Below are 19438 nucleotides of genomic sequence, written 5' to 3'. Positions count from 1 at the left end.
TATGCGATTGCGGGATGCAATGGATTACCACAGCGGAGTGGATCCCTATTTAAGGCCCCTGTCCCCACCATCTTTGCACCCTCATAATCTCCTATGAAGCCCAGCTGGGCATTATCATTTCTTCTATATACAACAATACTTTAGAAGCGATAAAAAAATTGCAGGTTCAAGCCCCCTGGTGGGAATAAAAAATAAAAATATATAAAAGTTTTACTCTCTCTTTTTTCCTAATTCAAAAATAAAGAAATCTAAAAAAAAAAAAAAAAACACTTGGTGTCGCTGCATCAGTAAGAATCCAATCTATGAACATATTAAATGAATTAACCCATAAGGTGAAAAAAAATTGAAACGCCAGAATTGCGAGTTTTCAGTCGTCGCACCTCTCACAAATAAAAGACAATAAAAAGCTATCAAAACCTTGGATGTACCCCAGAATGACACCCATAAAAACGACAGTTCTCTACTCGAAGAACAAACCATCATCCAGCTCCATTGATGGAAAAATGAAAAAGTTACGAGTCTTGGAAAATGGTCTGGACAAAATTTTTCATTACAAATTTTTTTAATTGTTTTTATACTAAAATATAAAATCCTTAATCACACTGATCTGGAGAATCCTATTCACAGCACAATGAACACCGTAAAAACAAAACCCAAAATCAAGTGTCGGAATTGCTGGGTTCTTTCCCCATTTTGCCACATTTGGATGTCTACTGTCTACAGTACATTGCATGGTGTCATTCAAAAGTACAACTCGTCCCGCAAAAAAACTACATACAGAAAAATAAACAAAACACATAATTCTTGGAAGAAGGGGAGGAAAAAGCAAAATTGCAAAAAATTTAAATGGTGGAAGGGGGTCAAAAGGGTTATCCTATGAATTATTTTATTAGCAAAATTCCTGTAATGTTCATAGATGTTATACAGTGTTTTTAACTTAAAAATACCTTATGTGTCCATTGCTGGAAATTTGTGCTGCTGATGGTCGGCTTTGGACAAAATTGGTCTCCTTCCACCTCTGGCAGCTTCCAATACAATCCCTTCTTCGCATCTTAGCTTCCAGCTTGCTTTTCAGGAAAGGAGCATCTGCAATAAAGCAATTTCTATTGGCTGCTCTGCAGTAGACAGAGTATCGCTATCCCGAGATCTGGCTGTGGGGAGAGAGACAGAGCATGTGTGTGTCCTCCATTATTGGGCTCATTAGGTGGCCGTCCACATTGTTATACATTCTGCACACCAGGTGGCTCTATACTATGTAAGTTAGTGTCTTCTACATGTTCAGGCCCCCTGGTGGAGAGACAAGATGGCATCTAAAATCTCTGCATCCCGCTGTTACACAATTTTTATGCACTTGCACTTAAGAGTAAAGTTGCAGCATGTTACACCTATTGGACAAAAGTTTGCAAAAAAGCTTCAGTTCGTGATCGTGGCCAAAAGTGGATTAGTTGGCTGTAAAATTAGGGCTCTGCCTGCGATCATTGGAGCCTAACCCATCAGTGAGCAATTAAGCGTCTGCAGATGCGGAGCATGCCTGCTATCTGCCAGCTACAGAGGGCGATATTTAATTACTCAGCCTCAAGCTTGAAAGGATTGCTGATGGGGTGATGTGCGAGGCGATATTACTGCTCTGCTTTACCAGATATTAATAATTTAAGCTGCTATTGCTTAACGGATAGGAAAGAAATGAGACGCTGACTGTAATCCCACTGTCAGAAGCTGTTAGGGGTAAGATAGGGAGCTGCACATTCCTCAAAGGCAAAAATCAGCGTACACTAAGGAGAGCATCCTTTTTCATGAGCGTTAAAGATCACTTAGTTATTCCCTCACTTTTATCTATGTCTGTATTATGGTATTGCCGGTACAGATGTGGAACAGATGCAGCAGAGCGGAGTTTCTCCAATCTGTACAGATCAGTTTATATCCGTTACCTACAGTTTTTATCAACTAAGATTATGATTAATAACTACTATAATACTGCTCCTATGTACAAGAATATGACTACTATAATACTGCTCCTATGTACAAGAATATGACTACTATAATACTGCCCCCTATGTATAAGAATATAACTACTATAATACTGCCCCCTATGTATAAGAATATAACTACTATAATACTGCCCCCTATGTACAAGAATATAACTACTATAATACTGCCCCTATGTACAAGAATATAACTACTATAATACTGCCCCCTATGTACAAGAATATAACTACTATAATACTGCCCCCCAGGGCCGGCTCCAGGTTTTTCTGGGCCCCGGGCGAAAGAGTCTCAGTGGGCCCCTTTAATACATACCGCGATTCATGATGCACAGATACCCCAGAGAAATATATACATAGTACAATGCAAAGATTTCACTTCTTACATTACATGAGTGATATCTATTGTAAATTCTACAATAGCTCAGAAACTGGCGAATCGCTCCACACAGAATACTGGCCCCCATATAAGGCTCCATACAGGATACTGTCCCCCATATAAGGCTCCATACGGAATACTGGCCCCCATATAAGGCTCCATACGGAATACTGGCCCCCATATAAGGCTCCATACGGAATACTGGCCCCCATATAAGGCTCCATACGGAATACTGGCCCCCATATAAGGCTCCATACGGAATACTGGCCCCCATATAAGGCTCCATACGGAATACTGGCCCCCATATAAGGCTCCATACAGGATACTGGCCCCATTATAAAGCTCCATACAGGATACTGGCCCCCATATAATGCTCCATGCAGGCTGTTACCCCCCACATAATGCCCCATACAGGCTGTCCCCCCCCTTATAATGCTCCATGCAGGCTGTTACCCCCCACATAATGCCCCATACAGGCTGCCCCCCCCCTTATAATGCTCCATGCAGGCTGTTCCCCCCCACATAAAGCACTATGCAGGCTGTCACCCCTCCTCTTTATAATGCCCCATGCAGGATGTCACCCCCCCTCTCTTTATAATGCCCCATTCAGGATGTCACCCCCCTCTCTTTATAATGCCCCATTCAGGATGTCACCCCCCTCTCTTTATAAGGCCCCATGCAGGCTGTCACCCCCTCTCTCTATAGTGCCCCATGCAGGCTGTCACCCCCTCTCTCTATAATGCCCCATGCAGGATGTCACCCCCCCCCTCTCTCTATAATGCCCCATGCCGGATGTCACCCCCTCTCTTTATAATGCCCCATGCAGGATGTCACCCCCCCTCTCTTTATAATGCCCCATGCAGGATGTCACCCCCCTCTCTTTATAAGGCCCCATGCAGGATGTACCCCCTCCCCCATGCCTCCATACATTAAAAAAAAAAATCAAATACTCACCTCACTCCTCCTCACCTGCTGCAGCTGCTCGGGTCCGGACTCCAGCGTCTCCGGTATCTTCCCGCTCTGCGCTCCCTGTGACGGCTCAGGGGGAGGGCGCGGTGGAAAGATGTCACCGCACCCTCTGTCCTGAGACGTCACAGGGAGCTCAGAGCAGGAAGACAGCGGATCTGCGGAGGCACAGGGAGAGGTAAGTATCCGGCTGCCGGGGCCCTGAGCAGGCGGCGGAGAAGGGCGGGCGCTGACACCGCTCTCCTCCGCCCATAGCCCGGTGGGGTGCGCGACCGCCAGTGGGCCCCTCTGCCTGCTCAGGGCCCCGGCACTTGCCCGGGTGCGCCGGGTGCTGACTCCGGCCCTGCTGCCCCCTATGTACAGGAATACAGCTACTATAATACTGCCCCCTATGTACAAGAATATAACTACTATAATACTGCCCCCTATGTACAAGAATATACCTACTATAATACTGCTCCTATGTACAAGAATATAACTACTATAATACTGCCCCCTATGTACAAGAATATAACTACTATAATACTGCCCCCTATGTACAAGAATATAACTACTATAATACTGCCCCCTATGTACAAGAATATACCTACTATAATACTGCTCCTATGTACAAGAATATAACTACTATAATACTGCCTTTATGTACAAGAATATAACTACTATAATACTGCTCCTATGTACAAGAATATAACTACTATAATACTGCCTTTATGTACAAGAATATAACTACTATAATACTGCTCCTATGTACAAGAATATAACTACTATAATACTGCCCCTATGTACAAGAATATAACTACTATAACACTGCCTTTATGTACAAGAATATAACTACTATAATACTTCCCATACAATGGGACCCCTGTAAATTTTTCACTCTGTTTCATTGCAGCCATTTGGTAAATTCTAAAAAGTTCTTTTTTTTCTCATTAAAGTACACTCTGCACCCCATCTTGACTGAAAAAAACAGAAATGTAGAAATTTTTGCAAATTTATTAAAAAAGAATAACTGAAATATCACATGGTCATAAGTATTCAGACCCTTCGCTCAGTATTGAGTAGAAGCACCCTTTTGAGCTAGTACAGCCATGAGTCTTCTTGGAAATGATGCAACAAGTTTTTCACACCTGGATTTTGGGATCCTCTGCCGTTCTTCCTTGCAGATCCTCTCCAGTTCCATCAGGTTGGATGGTGAACGTTGGTGGACAGCCTTTTTCAGTCTCTCCAGAGATGCTCAATTGGGTTTAGGTCAGGGCTCTGGCTGGGCCAGTCAAGAATGGTCACAGAGTTGTTCTGAAGCCACTCCTTTGTTATTTTAGCTGTGTGCTTAGGATCATTGTCTTGTTAGAATGTGAACCTTCAGCCAAGTCTGAGGTCCAGAGCACTCTGGAAGAGGTTTTCATCCAGGATATCTCTGTACTTGGCCGCATTCATGTTTCCTTCAATTGCAACCAGTCGCCCTGTCCCTGCAGCTGAAAAACACCCCCATAGCATGATGCTGTCACCACCATGTTTCACTGTGGGGATTGTATTGGGCAGGTGATGAGCAGTGCCTGGTTTTCTACACACATACCGCTTAGAATTATCACCAAAAAGTTCTATCTTCGTCTCATCAGACCAGAGAATCTTATTTCTCATAATCTGGGAGTCCTTCATGTGTTTTTGAGCAAACTGTATGCAGGCTTTCATATGTCTTGCACTGAGGAGAGGCTTCCGTCGGGCCACTCTTCCATAAAGGCTTGACTGGTGGAGGGCTGCAATGATAGCTGACTTTGTGGAACTTCCTACCATCTCCCTACTGCATCTCTGGAGCTCAGCCACAGTGATCTTGGGGTTCTTCTTTACCTCTCTCACCAAGGCTCTTCTCCCACGATTGCTCAGTTTGGCTGGATGGCCAGGTCTAGGAAGACTTCTGGCGGTCCCAAACTTCTTCCATTTAAGGATTATGGAGGCCACTGTGCTCTTAGGAGCCTTGAGTAATGCAGAAATTCTTTTGTAACCTTGGCCAGATCTGTGCCTTGCCACAATTCTGTCTCTGAGCTCCTTGGGCAGTTCCTTTGACCTCATGATACTCATTTGGTCTGACATGCACTGTGAGCTCAATTGCAAAAAGAACTTCGGCACTCCATACATGAAAATATAAGAAATATTGTATCTAGACTAATGTCACTTTGAAAAATGAAGTTTTTTTGCGCATAATTTGGCCAATTTATGTGTGCCCATCAACCACGACAAGGTCACCTTCGTATGATGGGAAACTACGCTACGCTACCACTGGATATGCCACTCTTGGGCTGTAAGCCTGTATGGACAATATGTCTCTGCTTGGGCTTTTAACCTACAATGTATGGGCTGGTAGAGCTAGTTAAAACCACCTGTGACTGAATGGGAGGGACACATGGTCAGAAAAAAGGCTTTCAAACTTCTAATAGTGTGAACACGTACCTGCTGCAATGCTCCAGGAGCGGGATCCCAAAAATGATTAATAGAAAAAAGAGAGGGGTCGCTCACTGGTCTATTCGGGTGCTCTGACATATTGTCCATACAGGCTTACAGCCCAAGAGTGGCATATCCAGTGGTGGCGTAGCGTAGTTTCCCATCATACGAAGGTGACCTTGTCGTGGTTGATGGGCACACATAAATTGGCCAAATTATGCGCAAAAAACCTTCATTTTTCAAAGTGACATTAGTCTAGATACAATATTTCTTATATTTTCATGTATGGAGTGCCGAAGTTCTTTTTGCAATTGAGATTACTCTTTTCTTCAGAGCACCCGAATAGACCAGTGAGCGACCTTTCTCTTTTTTCTATGCACTGTGAGCTGTAACGGGTCTGGGAGGTGGAACCTCTGAGCAGCTATACAAAGGGGGCAGTCCTTGTAAGGAAGCGGGTGGCTCCCAGGGAAGGCGGGCACGCAGTCACGGCTAGTGACGGGGACAGTCTCTGGGTAAGAGGGCAGGAGGTCACGGCAAGTGACGGGGACAGTCTCTGGGTAAGAGGGCTGGAGGTCACGGCAAGTGACGGGGACAGTCTCTGGGTAAGAGGGCAGGAGGTCACGGCAGGCGGGTGGTCACAGCAAGTGACGGCTGAGCCTCCAGGTAGGCTAGTAGGCAGGTAGCAGGTAGGCGCTCCCAGGTGAGCGGGTAAGAGTCTCTGGACAGGCAGGTGGTCACAGCACGTGACGGCAGAGCCTCCAGGTAGGCTAGCAGGCAGGTAGCAGGTGGACGCTCCCGGGTGAGCGGGCAAGAGTCTCTGGACAGGCAGGTGGTCACGGCACGTGACGGCAGAGCCTCCAGGTAGGCTAGCAGGTAGGTAGCAGGTGAGCGCTCCCAGGTGAGCGGGCAGACAGGTCCATAGACAGACTGGCAGGGCTGGTAGGCAGACTGTCGGACCGCAGGAATGTCAGCAGAAAGACACGTATCAGGCAGGTATCAAGCAGGAAACTGGCAGGAAACTGGCAGGTAACTGGCAGGTATCTGGTAACGGGACCTGAGGGCTGAAGCAGAGTGATAGGCTATGCAACAACATTGCTCGGGCACCTCCATTTTGGAGGAGGTGCCTTATATATGGAGAGGTCCTCCGGCCATTGGCCGGGGACTCCTTAGGACGGCACGCGCGGCCCCTTTAAGAGAGGGGGAGCGCGCGCCCTAAGCACAGTGGCCGGGAAGGAGCGCGCGCTGCCAGCAGAGCGGGAGGAAGAGGCCGGGCACGGAGCGGAAAGGTGAGGGGAACAGCGTCCCTGCCTAGCAGGAGGCAGGGACGCCGACGCTACATGAGCTGTGAGGTCTTATATAGACAGGTGTGTGTGACTCGCCCCCTGGGACGTGGGTCACTCGGAACCGGGCAAGAGGGGAACGATGGGGGGTAGTAGTGGCGACCCGGTCCGTGGCTCAGGGTGGTCAGACCAGTGGTAGTCCCTTTATAAGTTTTAAGTGATGTCCGACTACGCCACCCGTGGATTGCGGCTATTAGGAACCGCCGCTGCAAGGCAGACGGATGGGGCTGGTGATGTATGCAGCTGGGGTGGTGTGACTCCCCACGGGAAGAGTGCGGCCCCAGGGCAGTGTAGTGGATGGTGGGAGTGATGGTGGTGAGAGTCCCAGTACCGGTAGTGCCGGAGGAGCGAAAAAGCACACAGACAATGTACCGCAGTCCAGGGTCTTTACTCATGGTTAATATCCAAGTCACTTCAGCTGGCAATGACTGCCCGAGCCGTGCTGCGTCCACCAGGTGAGGGGCTCGGTCAACTCCCAGGCAGCTCGGAAGTATGGCTCAGAACCCCCTTCAATCCTTCCTCTGGCCTGCCTCACATGTGACCCACTTTTGTCCAGCTGCCGCGAACTTGTGCGGGTAAACGTGGATCCCGTTCCCCGCTGTTCTATATGGTGCCTTCCTAGCAGGTTTAATGAGGTGTCGCACCAATAAATGATCACGACATCCGGTCTTTGGCTGAGGGTAGTTTCTCCTCCACCAACTTGGGATCCGGCACCCTTAATCTGCCTGACCCTTCACCCTGTATTCTCGTGGGTTCTTAGGGTCCCTTCTTCCTTCTTGTTACTGAGCCCTTCTGTTTCTTTCTCTTCTTTTCCCTTCTCTGTTCCTCCTTCTTCTCCTTTCTCGTGGAGCTGGGCTGAGAAGTAATCCCAGCTCCCCTTCACCTCCTCTCTCTCTCCACTCTCCTCCTCGGCCTCTCTCTAGGCCCACCCTGGAGTAGAGCTCCTACAGAGCCTCTACTCCCTGTCTTCTCCTCTCTCTGCACAGACTGTCCTGAACTGACTGGCTGTCCTAAGATGGTGCCCACCTTTTATACCTCCCTCTAGCCATGAGCCCAGGTGACCAGCAACCAATGGGCTCCTACCTACGCTCAGGAACCGTCCCCTATCTGCTCCTACATCACTGGGTATTCCTCCCCCCTCCCCACTCCAGCCAGGGACATGGTCTGTCGTACCTGCATTTCTGTCTAATGGGAGTACAGTTGAGCTGTCCCTCGGAAATGGGGTGAGTGTGCTGTATGCAGCTAACTGAGCCCTGGTCCATACTCCATCCTCACCCGGGAGTGGAATATCACACCTCTGGCAGAGGTGCAATACCCCTGTAGCGGCCGAGCCCTCGGGTGCTACATTCCCCCCTGGTAAACCACAGCACGTCCTCGGGCTGGAAAAGAGCAAAAACAGTTAATTACAGGACATGCAAAACTTTTTAAACTTTTCACATCAGGAAACAGGCAATACGGTTCAATTCCCTTTATGGGAAACACTTTTCTTTTCTTGTCACACTATTATAAAACACATACTAATACTTCTGGAACTCTTTTGACATATAAACACTATAGAAAACATTCACAACACTATTTAGCAGCATATAAAAACTTTTCATATAAAACATTTGCAAGAAAACATTTTCAAAACACATTCTTGGATCCTGGCTGCGGTGCTACTTGCGACCAGGTGTGCGTTCTTCTTTTAAGTGCAGGAACCTTGGCAAACTTGTAAACATGAGGGACTCGTTGTCCCGAGGTAGACGTGGTAGTCTTTTTATAAAACCAGTAGGGGGCTCTTTAGGAAGCGCACCTATTTACAGGTGGTTGGCCGTTCCCAGTCCTCGGCCGGTTGGAAAGGGGGAGGGGAATGGCTGCTCACAGTCCTCAGCCTGGTAGGGGATGAGGGGCACACAGGTAACAGTCTCTTAACAGTCCCAACGGGGACCACACACTCTCTGGAAAGAGTTCTTTTACCCCGACGGGTAACTATTTACACATATGCTTTTGCTACGTACTAGTAGCGGTGTCCTCCATATGCTCCTTCTTCCTCCTCATACGGTTCTTCAGACCCGTCCGGGTCCTCTTGGCTCTCCCCACAGCCGTAGTGCTGCAGCTCCTCCTCGGTGAGCCGATGGACATGTAGGGCATATGGTCCTTTTGCGCCCTCGTGTCGGGTAAAGGTGACCACATCACCAGGGTAGAGGTCACGGCCACGGTGTCCCTCCGGTAGGTGGCTTTCAACGTCCCTGCGGGTTACAAAGACGTCGCCTGCCGTTTCCGGGCCCCTGATGAAGCCCCAACCGTTCTTCATATGGAATTTGATTATGGTCCCGGTGATTCGGGGACCACGGGCGGCCTGGGGGTCTTGACGGGCTTTGCGTTTTTGCTCCGCTCTTCGGGCCTGGAGCCGCTTCTTCCTGACGCGCCTCTCCCGCCGTTCCCGTTTGAAGGTCGCCAGTGGCTGCTGACAAGCCTCCAGACGACGGACCGCGTCTGCCCGGGTCTCTTGAGTGAACCCCATCAAGTTCTCGCCGGCGGGGTCCCACTCAAATTGGGTGTCCTCCAGTGGGCGTAGGGTGACCTCTACGGGCTCTGGAGCCGGTATCAGAGGCTCGCGCGGGGGGCTGGGTTTTACATGGCTGACTGCTGGTCACTTCAGCCGGCCACTCCAGCGGCAGTCCATCCGGACCGGTATGATGTGCAAATAGGTCCACGCCCAGCGATGGTATAGTGGGGGGACCTGGTCTGGGAGCAGCGCCCGGGGGCACTCGGCCTTGCGACCAGGCCGGGGGTCTTCTGGTCACGTCTGGTGGCGGCCCAGCCCGGGAAGGGGGTGCCGGTGGGGTAGCGGCGCCTGGGTTGACCAGGCCTTGCGACAGGGCCGATGACGCTTCCTTCTTTACGGCGCCCGGGGTCAAGGGGCGTGGCGGGCGGGGCGTTCGCCGCTTGAGGCCTAGCTGGGAGCAGTGGCGGCGCGGCAACAGGCGCGGTGAGTGGGGCTTCGGGTTCTGCGACAGGAGGCTGGGGCAGGCTTGCGGTTGCTGGGCCTGGGGTGGTGATGTCCCCTTTACTTGCCTCAGTCCTCGTGGCTCCCTCCGCGGCGTCTCCTCCGGTCCTCTCTCCTCCTGCGCCGTCCTCAGAGGCAGGCAGACTCCGGGGTGCGGTTGAGGCCTGTCACTGGTGGGTTTCGGCCTGCCGGGCCAGTTTCTCTCTCCATTCGGTGAGTGCACCCCGCTGCGCCCGGACCATCCTCCGCTCCAGGTCCTCCAGTGCAGCTTGTGCACGCTCCGGGTCTCTGGGGAGTTGCGCTAGGATCTCTGCCAGGCTACAGGGCGGTTCAGCCTGCAGCAGGCTCCGGGCCAAGAGGTTAGTGTTCTGGAAAGCGTCCATTCCCTGGTGCGGTCTGTCTAGACTGATCCAGACCGCGCCTTGCCCCACAGTTTTCTTCTCTTCCCACCCCCATTGGGGGTGGTCCCGGGGCAACTTGGTAACGATCACTTTCAGGGGCAGCCCCCCCACTTTGATGGACATCTCCACAGCCGCGCTCATGGCTGTTGGGGGCGGGCTCCTTCTTTGGCGCCATTCTGGGACCTGGCCCACGATGGGAGGCGGCCTCCTGTGGTCTTTTGGCGCGCACATTATGGCGCTCGTTCTTCTGGGGCAGGCGCCATTTTCCAACACAGTCAATCTCAATAAAACAGTCTTTCTCTTCAGGCGCGCAGTACCCGTTGTTAGTGGGCACGAAATCCTGCCGACTACGCCAAAGCTGACTCGCCCCCTGGGCCGTGGGTCACTCGGATCCGGGCAATAGGGGAACGATGGGGGGTAGTAGTGGCGACCCAGTCCGTGGCTCAGGGTGGTCAGACCAGTGGTAGTCCCTTTATAAGTTTTAAGTGATGTCCGACTACGCCACCCGTGGATTGTGGCTATTAGGAACCGCCGCTGCAAGGCCGACCGCTGGGGCTGATGATGTATGCAGCTGGGATGGTGTGACTCCCCACGGGAAGAGTGCGGCCCCAGGGCAGTGTAGTGGATGGTGGGAGTGATGGTGGTGAGAGTCCCAGTACCGGTAGTGCCGGAGGAGCGAAAAAGCACACAGACAACGTACCGCAGTCCAGGGTCTTTACTCACGGTTAATATCCAAGTCACTTCAGCTGGCAATGACTGCCCGAGCCGTGCTGCGTCCACCAGGTGAGGGGCTCGGTCAACTCCCAGGCAACTCGGAAGTATGGCTCAGGACCCCCTTCAATCCTTCCTCTGGCCTGCCTCACCAGTGACCCACTTTTGTCCAGCTGCCGCGAACTTGTGCGGGTAAACGTGGATCCCGTTCCCCGCTGTTCTATATGGTGCCTTCCTAGCAGGTTTAATGAGGTGTCGCACCAATAAATGATCACGACGTCCGGTCTTTGGCTGAGGGTAGTTTCTCCTCCACCAACTTGGGATCCGGCACCCTTAATCTGCCTGACCCTTCACCCTGGATTCTCGTGGGTTCTTAGGGTCCCTTCTTCCTTCTTGTTCCTGAGCCCTTCTGTTTCTTTCTCTTCTTTTCCCTTCTCTGTTCCTCCTTCTTCTCCTTTCTCGTGGAGCTGGGCTGAGAAGTAATCCCAGCTCCCCTTCACCTCCTCTCTCTCTCCACTCTCCTCCTCGGCCTCTCTCTAGGCCCACCCTGGAGTAGAGCTCCTACAGAGCCTCTACTCCCTGTCTTCTCCTCTCTCTGCACAGACTGAACTGAACCAAGATGGTGCCCACCTTTTATACCTCCCTCTAGAAACATGAGCCCAGGTGACCAGCAACCAATGGGCTCCTACCTACGCTCAGGAACCGTCCCCTATCTGCTCCTACATCACTGGGTATTCCTCCCCCCTCCCCACTCCAGACAGGGACATAGTCGGTCGTGCCTGCACTTCTGTCTAGTGGGAGCACCATTGAGCTGTCCCTCGGAAATGGGGTGTGTGTGATGCATGCAGCCTACCGAGCCCTGGTCCACACTCCATCCTCACCCAGGAGTGGAATATCACACCTCTGGCAGAGGTGCAATACCCCTGTAGCGGCCGAGCCCTCGGGGCGCTACATGTGCCTTTCCAAATCAAGTCCTATCAGTTTAATTAAAAACAGCTGGACACCAATGAAGGAGTAGAACCATCTCAAGGACGATCACAAGGAAATGGACAGCATGTGACTTAAATATGAGTGTCTGAGCAAAGGGTCTGAATACTTATGACCCTGTGATATTTCAATTTTTCTTTTTTAATAAATTTGCAAACATTTCTGGGGTTTTTTCAGTCAAGATGGGGTGCAGAGTGTACTTTAATGAGAAAAAAATGATTTTTTTTTAATTTACCAAATGGCTGCAATGAAACAAAGAGTGAAAAATTTTAAAGGGGTCTGAATACTTTCCGTACCCACTGTATATACAAGAATATCACTACTGTAATACTGCCCCTATGTACAAGAATATCACTACTGTAATACTGCCCCTATATACAAGAATATAACTTCTATAATACTGCCTCTAAGTGCAAGAATATAGCTCTGAACACTCTGATAGCGGTATTTTTATATGTCACTGCTCTTTATACATACACTTTGTGTAGCCGTTGAACGTTCGCTATATTTTCTTCCTGTGAGAATCTGGTTTGCACATTCCTGCCATCTCTGTGACATGGGAGAACTTTTTCTTTATTTATACATAAATCTTCCAGCTATTACTAGGATGACTGGGAGTTTACAGAACTAATGGCACCGGTCCCTCTCCTCTTTATATGAAATAGACTGAGCTTGGAATATATCAGGGCAACTTGATTTTGGGCGGTACCAATGCCTTGGTATAAGAGTACTATTACACGGCACTGTACCGTATGGGGGAGACTCTGGGAAGAAGACGTCTTACACTCTCCTGTGATTCACAATGAAAAGTGCAAGTTCTCGTTCCAGTGGACATAGAAGAGTGTGCAAGGGGAAAAAATCCAGGTATGACTGCAAAATATTCTATCTGTCCCTACTGTGCGCTATATCAATGCGATGTTATGCTATAAATGGATGCAGCAGAGCTGAATTTGTGATTTACACATCTTTTAATGATATCATAATGTGTTGTTTACATAGGAAAGAGGTACAGCTCATTATAAGGAATCACATAACCAGGGCTTGATGAAGGTCCCTAGTAAATAACAAGGAGCAGAGATCTTGAAATCCATGAGGTATAGGTACAGAAAGAATATTGTAAAAAAAATTTAGAATTTGTCATATATTTTCTGAAACCGAAATGCCACTTTCATCTTTCCTGACATGTTCTTTTTAGTAAATCCATGTTATTCCCTAAAATAAAAATTGCAGAAGCATTTTTTTCTCATAACTTTATGTTGTTCTGCTCTCCAGTTATTTCTCCTGGGTATGACCAGTTCCTCCCGGGTGTAACCAGTTGTTCCTCCCGGGTGTAACCAGTTGTTCCTCCCGGGTGTAACCAGTTGTTCCTCCCGGGTGTTACCAGTTGTTCCTCCCGGGTGTTACCAGTTGTCCCTCCCGGGTGTTACCAGTTGTCCCTCCCGGGTGTGACCAGTTGTCCCTCCCGGGTGTGACCAGTTGTCCCTCCCGGGTGTTACCAGTTGTCCCTCCCGGGTGTTACTAGTTGTCCCTCCCGGGTGTTACTAGTTGTCCCTCCCGGGTGTTACTAGTTGTCCCTCCCGGGTGTTACTAGTTGTCCCTCCTAGGTGTTACTAGTTGTTCCTGATGGGTGTTACTAGTTGTCCCTCCTGGGTGTTACCAGTTGTCCCTCCTGGGTGTTACCAGTTGTCCCTCCCGGGTGTTACCAGTTGTCCCTCCCGGGTGTTACCAGTTGTCCCTCCCGGGTGTTACCAGTTGTCCCTCCCGGGTGTTACCAGTTGTCCCTCCTGGGTGTTAGTAGTTGTTCCTGATGGGTGTTAGTAGTTGTTCCTCCTGGATGTTACTAGTTGTTCCAGATGGGTGTTACTAGTTGTTCCAGATGGGTGTTACTAGTTGTTCCAGATGGGTGTTACTAGTTGTTCCAGATGGGTGTTACTAGTTGTCCCTCCTGGGTGTTACCAGTTGTCCCTCCTGGGTGTTACTAGTTGTCCCTCCTGGGTGTTACTAGTTGTCCCTCCTGGGTGTTACTAGTTGTCCCTCCTGGGTGTTACTAGTTGTTCCTGATGGGTGTTATTAGTTGTTCCTCCTGGATGTTACTAGTTGTTCCAGATGGGTGTTACTAGTTGTTCCAGATGGGTGTTACTAGTTGTCCCTCCCCGGGTGTTACTAGTTGTCCCTCCCCGGGTGTTACTAGTTGTCCCTCCCCGGGTGTTACTAGTTGTCCCTCCCCGGGTGTTACTAGTTGTCCCTCCTGGGGGTGACCCTGCACACTCTTACGTGGTCCAATCAGTGCTGTCAGTGTCATATTGTTCATAATAGGCCTCTTTACCAAAGGAATGGAAACGCCTAGTTGTCAATTTATCCATAAATATCCAGGAGGACTAACAGAGGGACAACATAACACATCGTTATGAGAAAATATTCTCTTAACTTGTTAATCCAGGAGGAAATAATGCAAGTATTTAGCAGAACAGACATGTGCCAGCCTAATATGCCCTATCAGTCCCTCAGCCTCAGGTGCCCACCAGAATGTCTACAGAAATAATCCAAAACTAGCCGTTTAGGGTGAAGAGGATATAGAAGCTGATGCTGTTGGCAGATTTTTTGTTTTTGTTCTTCTTAATCCCTATTATAGTGCCTGGACATACTTGTCAGCAGTCCCAATTTTGACAAGACAGTGCTGTAAACTGGACGTAGGTGGGCTTACTTAGCAAAATGTGCACCAAAGGTAACATTTCTGGGGGCTGTTCCTCATGGGCGGAGCTTAGTTGCCCCAAAGTTTGCCTTATAAGTGTTAGAACAAAAAAAAACTAATTGTCATAATTGCATTTTTTTGCTCTCTACACTTCTCCCAAAATGTACAATAAAAAGCGATCAAAATGTCTTATATACCCCAATACGGTACAAATAAAAACTATAATTTTCCATGTAACCAACAAGCCGCCACACAGCTCCATCCACGGAAAAAAAATAAAACATTACGGGTCACAGAAAATGGCAACGCAAAGCATCATATTTTATTTTTTATTTTTTTATAGCAGATCTGATTTTTATTTTTTTGTTAATAAAATATAAAAAAAATTATAAAAGTTTTCTATCGACGTAATTGTCCTGAGCTGGAGAATCATATTATCAGGTCACATTTACCATACGATGAAACTAAAAAAAAAAAAGCAATGGTGGAATTGTGGGTTATTTCACAGCATTTCCCATTTTTCAGTACATTATATGGTAAAATGAATGGTGTCATCCAAAACTCACAAAAAACAAGCCTCATGCGGCAATGTATGCATAAAAAATGTAAAAAGTTATGGCTCCTGGAAAAAGGGGAGGGAAAAAGGGAGAGTGCAAAAAAACCCCAAAATATGGCCACATCCTTAAGGGGTTAAACTACGAGACAAGAGCTGGGCCCAGGTCAGTGCCCACTTTGTGCTCGTCTATGTGATCTCCTCCTTCCTCATCAGCCGTCAGTATTTCATTCCCAAAGTATTGGAGGTCCATCGTGGTTTTTAGTGTAAAACATCATTGTTCTCTCGGTCACCATCTTCTACAGTTACCATGGAAACGCCTTTTTTATTTAAAGTGCTCTCTCTGTATTTTGACTGCCTGGTCATCTAGGCCTATAACTTAGTTTCGCTCACGGTAACCTTAAAGGGGAATTCTGCTTCAACCCACATTATACAGGTTACAGTGAAAAGTAAGTGCCGATTTTGATTGATTTCAGGTTTTCTTTTCCACTCGCATCCAAAGTCGTTTTCAGAATTCTTCTGGTTGCCCCTGGAAACAGACAGCAGTCTAGCTCCACCCTTCTGTCAGACATGTGACCAACTCCAATCATGTAATTAAGCACCATATTCCGGGATCTCCATCCCCTTGACGGGAACCCAAAAAGCCAGAAGACTTTACCGATAGCCCCAGACCTACAGAGAATAAAATGATTGTTATCACTCCCCTAGACCACCAGGGAATTTACCATTAACCCACATTTTACACTACTCTGCGGCAGGGCCGTACATAGAAGTCATGGGATGCCACAAAAACAGAACAAAACCATTATTTGGTCGGATCATGGCACATAGTTGCAGTCACAGAAGAGCATACCTTCTAACTTTTAAAAATAGGTCAGAAGGACATGTATTGCCGTAATTTAATTTATGCTAAACCACACCCCTAACACCACCAATACTTTTTGTGCACCCACAATGAAATAGAGCCTTTAAAGAAGCCTCATAGTGATCCAACCAGTGACAATACCCATTTGACCGGTATACAGTACCCCCAACAAATGATGCCCCTCAAATTACCCCAATAAAGTATGATATCCAAAAACAGTGTCCCCAATGCAGTATTATGCCCTGCAGTTCTTTCAAACACTGTATGACGCCCCCACAGTTCTCCCAACACTGTATGACGCCCCCACAGTTTTCCCAAGACAGTATGATGCTCCCACACTTCTCCCCAAAACAGTTTGAAGCCCAAGCAGTCCTCCACACAGTATGATGCCCTCACAGTTCTTCCCTACATAGTATGATGCCCTTGTAGTCCACCCATAGGATGCCCTCACAGTTCTCCGACACGCAGTGTGATGCTCCAACATAGCCTCCAACACCGTATGATGCTCCCACAGTTCTCCCCAAAACACTGTGGTTCCAAGCAGTGCCTACACTGAGTATGATGCCCCTGCAGTTCCACACAATACAATGATGCCGTCACAGTTCTGCCACACACAGTATGATGCCCCAACATTGCCTCCAACACAGTATGATGCTCCCACAGTTCTCCCCAAAACAGTATGGTGACAAACAGTTCTCCCAAACAATATGATGCTTCCACTGTCTCCAACACACAGTAAGATGCTCCCCCACAGTACTATGCACCCCCACACAGGACTCCATAATGAGACGTGAACTCCAGGTGCAACCTGGAATTACCACTGGTCCTGGACCACCAGAGAATATAAAATTGCCATCATTCCCTTAGACCACCAGGGAATTTACCTTTAAGCTTTTCGGTACTCTAGACCACCAGGGAGGGCTTTCCTCATGGAGCGAGTCATCTCAATTTACTACTTGCTGTAGACCACCAGGGAGGACTTTACTCATGGGATGAGGACCCTACGAACCATCTGAATTTACCACTTGACCTAAATGACCAGGGATTTTAAACTGTGTAAAAATGATGAGGAGAGTGGGGTCTACTGGTCTGTAGTGGTTAATAATCTAAACCTCTTCCCGCAATCCCGGAGTATTCCCCACAGGGTTGTCCTGAGCTGATTCCCATCGGGCGGTGTTTACATTCCACCTTCGCGGTTTTCTGCGGTCTCGGGGCTGATGACGGAGCAGCTGGTTCGTGTCATATTAATATGGCTGAAGTCATTTCTCATTTTCTGCTGTACGAAAGATTCTCGGCTCCATCGGCCAAACTGCTCAGCCGTCCCCTGTAGTACGTGACTTCATGAGTCTCGCTCATAGCAGTTTCCTCTGTCCAGCCTCCATATTTACCAAGCAGCTAATGGCATAACGACATTTCAGAAGTTTAGATCAGTGGAGATTGAATGTTCAAATCCCCCACACAAAAACGTGTCTAAAAGTTGAAGGCCACACCCATTCATCATAGACCACACCTACTTGCCACTTTTCTGATTTAGCGGATGATTTCTTTATAAAAATGATAGTTGCCTGTAAAAGATGAATCCTAGGATCTGCTGATAATTTAAAGAAGTTCTCCACTTTGGACAGTCATTTTTTTTTTTGTTTGAAGGGCCCCCAGGTGATAACATGATGAAAGAGTGCATCACTGCCGGGACTCGATCAGATGTGATCTGCAGGAGATCCTAGAAACAGGGGTTTCATTTTCCTGCAGTGCCCTCACAGGGAAAGTGAAGATTTACACAGTACCTATTGATCTAAATAAGTTGTCCTTGTAATGTAAGGACGTGTCTGGTCCTCCAGAGCAACAGACGCTCATTCTAGCTCCAGGCCTATTGGATAAATGCAGGTTTTTATGGTAAAAGTATTTTTTTACCATTTACACTGGACAGTAAGTGTGATATCACCAGTGTCATCTACTGTATATAGAGGTGCTATCAGTCATGTACAGGAGGAGGAGGTGAGCTGTGACATCACCTATTGTGAATGGTGATCATGTGTTATCTACTGTATATAGAGGTGTTATCAGTCATTGTACAGGAGGGGGAGGAGGTGAGCTGTGACATCACCTATTGTGAATAATGGCTCCTATGTTATCAATGGTATATAGGAGGTATTATCTATCAGTCATTGTACAGGAGGAGGAGGAGGTGAGATGTGACATCACTTATTGTGAATGGTGGATCTTGTGTTATCTACAGTATATGGTGATGTTACCCATCATTATAGTCCCGTTTCTGAGCCCAGCATAAGGCCTAGTGTGAAAATTGGCAAGATTTCACATTTTCTTTATATAGATAGAGACACAGAAATTTTAAAGTAAATAAATGTATAAACATTATAAAAAATGTTAACAAAATAAATCAGATGTAAATAGTTCATTTTGTGATGACAAATTCCCTTTAGTAGATGCAAGTCCTAAACCGAGGAGTGATACGGGGAGTGATGTAATATCGAAATATGTCTGCTATACCCATGATGACCACCTGGTGGCGCTGCTGCTATTGAGAATCATATTTCAGAATTTGCCCCAATTTGATGTCCCATTTTTTGCCTGAGAATCTTCCCAAACATGTTTTTAGCTGAGGCTCAGAACGATATGGGGGAGATAGATTAATCCCTCTGCGTACTTCCCTCTAAGGTGCTGCTGAGGGCAACACCTTATAGCGTTTTACAGTACCAGCAAACTGAATGAGGTTTTTAAAGTCTTATGCACACTCGGCTTTTTTTTCCCCATGCATTTTTGGAGTCCTGTGGCATTTTTGCCAAAACACAGCAGATCAGTTCTTTCAGCGATTTTTTTTTCCATCAATTTAAATAAATGCATAAATAATAATAAAAAAAAAGAAATGAAAAAAATAACATTCCAAAAATGTAAAGTGTCCTGTGTGATCCTGGCCACAGAAGGCAGAGAGCGGAGCTGGGATCGTGTGTCTGGGTAATTGGCGCAGGTGGAGTAGAACTTTGTGCTGGGAACTTTCCAAATCACTGGAAGTGCAGCTGTCAGGTGGGACAGATCTCCTCCTCCTGAGACCCTCAACATACTGAGCACTGCACCATGTACCCCCCATCTGGAGGTCCCTTGGGTCTCGGGGCTTA

The 19438-nt window shown here is 47.9% G+C and overlaps 1 protein-coding gene across 3 annotated transcripts in view; it reads left to right on the top strand.

Annotated features, from left to right (window-relative positions):
- Positions 1-19438, top strand: part of KCNT1 (potassium sodium-activated channel subfamily T member 1) — a 324143-nt gene that overhangs the window by 14515 nt on the left and 290190 nt on the right. Inside the window, exon 1 of one of the 3 annotated variants that reach the window (XM_073640231.1) lies at positions 12911-13058. The exons of the other annotated variants lie outside the window; for them this stretch is intronic. Within the exon in view, the coding sequence (XP_073496332.1) occupies positions 12997-13058 (62 nt within the window). The 5' untranslated portion in view covers positions 12911-12996. Of the gene's footprint in view, positions 1-12910; positions 13059-19438 lie in introns of those variants that run through there. 3 annotated transcript variants of the gene reach the window in all.

The sequence above is a fragment of the Phyllobates terribilis genome, unplaced genomic scaffold (assembly GCF_046119375.1).
Source record: "Phyllobates terribilis strain yellow unplaced genomic scaffold, ASM4611937v1 Scaffold_7__3_contigs__length_470593459, whole genome shotgun sequence".
NCBI lineage: Eukaryota > Metazoa > Chordata > Amphibia > Anura > Dendrobatidae > Phyllobates > Phyllobates terribilis.
The sequence above is the reverse complement of the archived record's forward strand: the minus strand, read 5'-3'. Positions and strand labels throughout refer to the sequence as shown.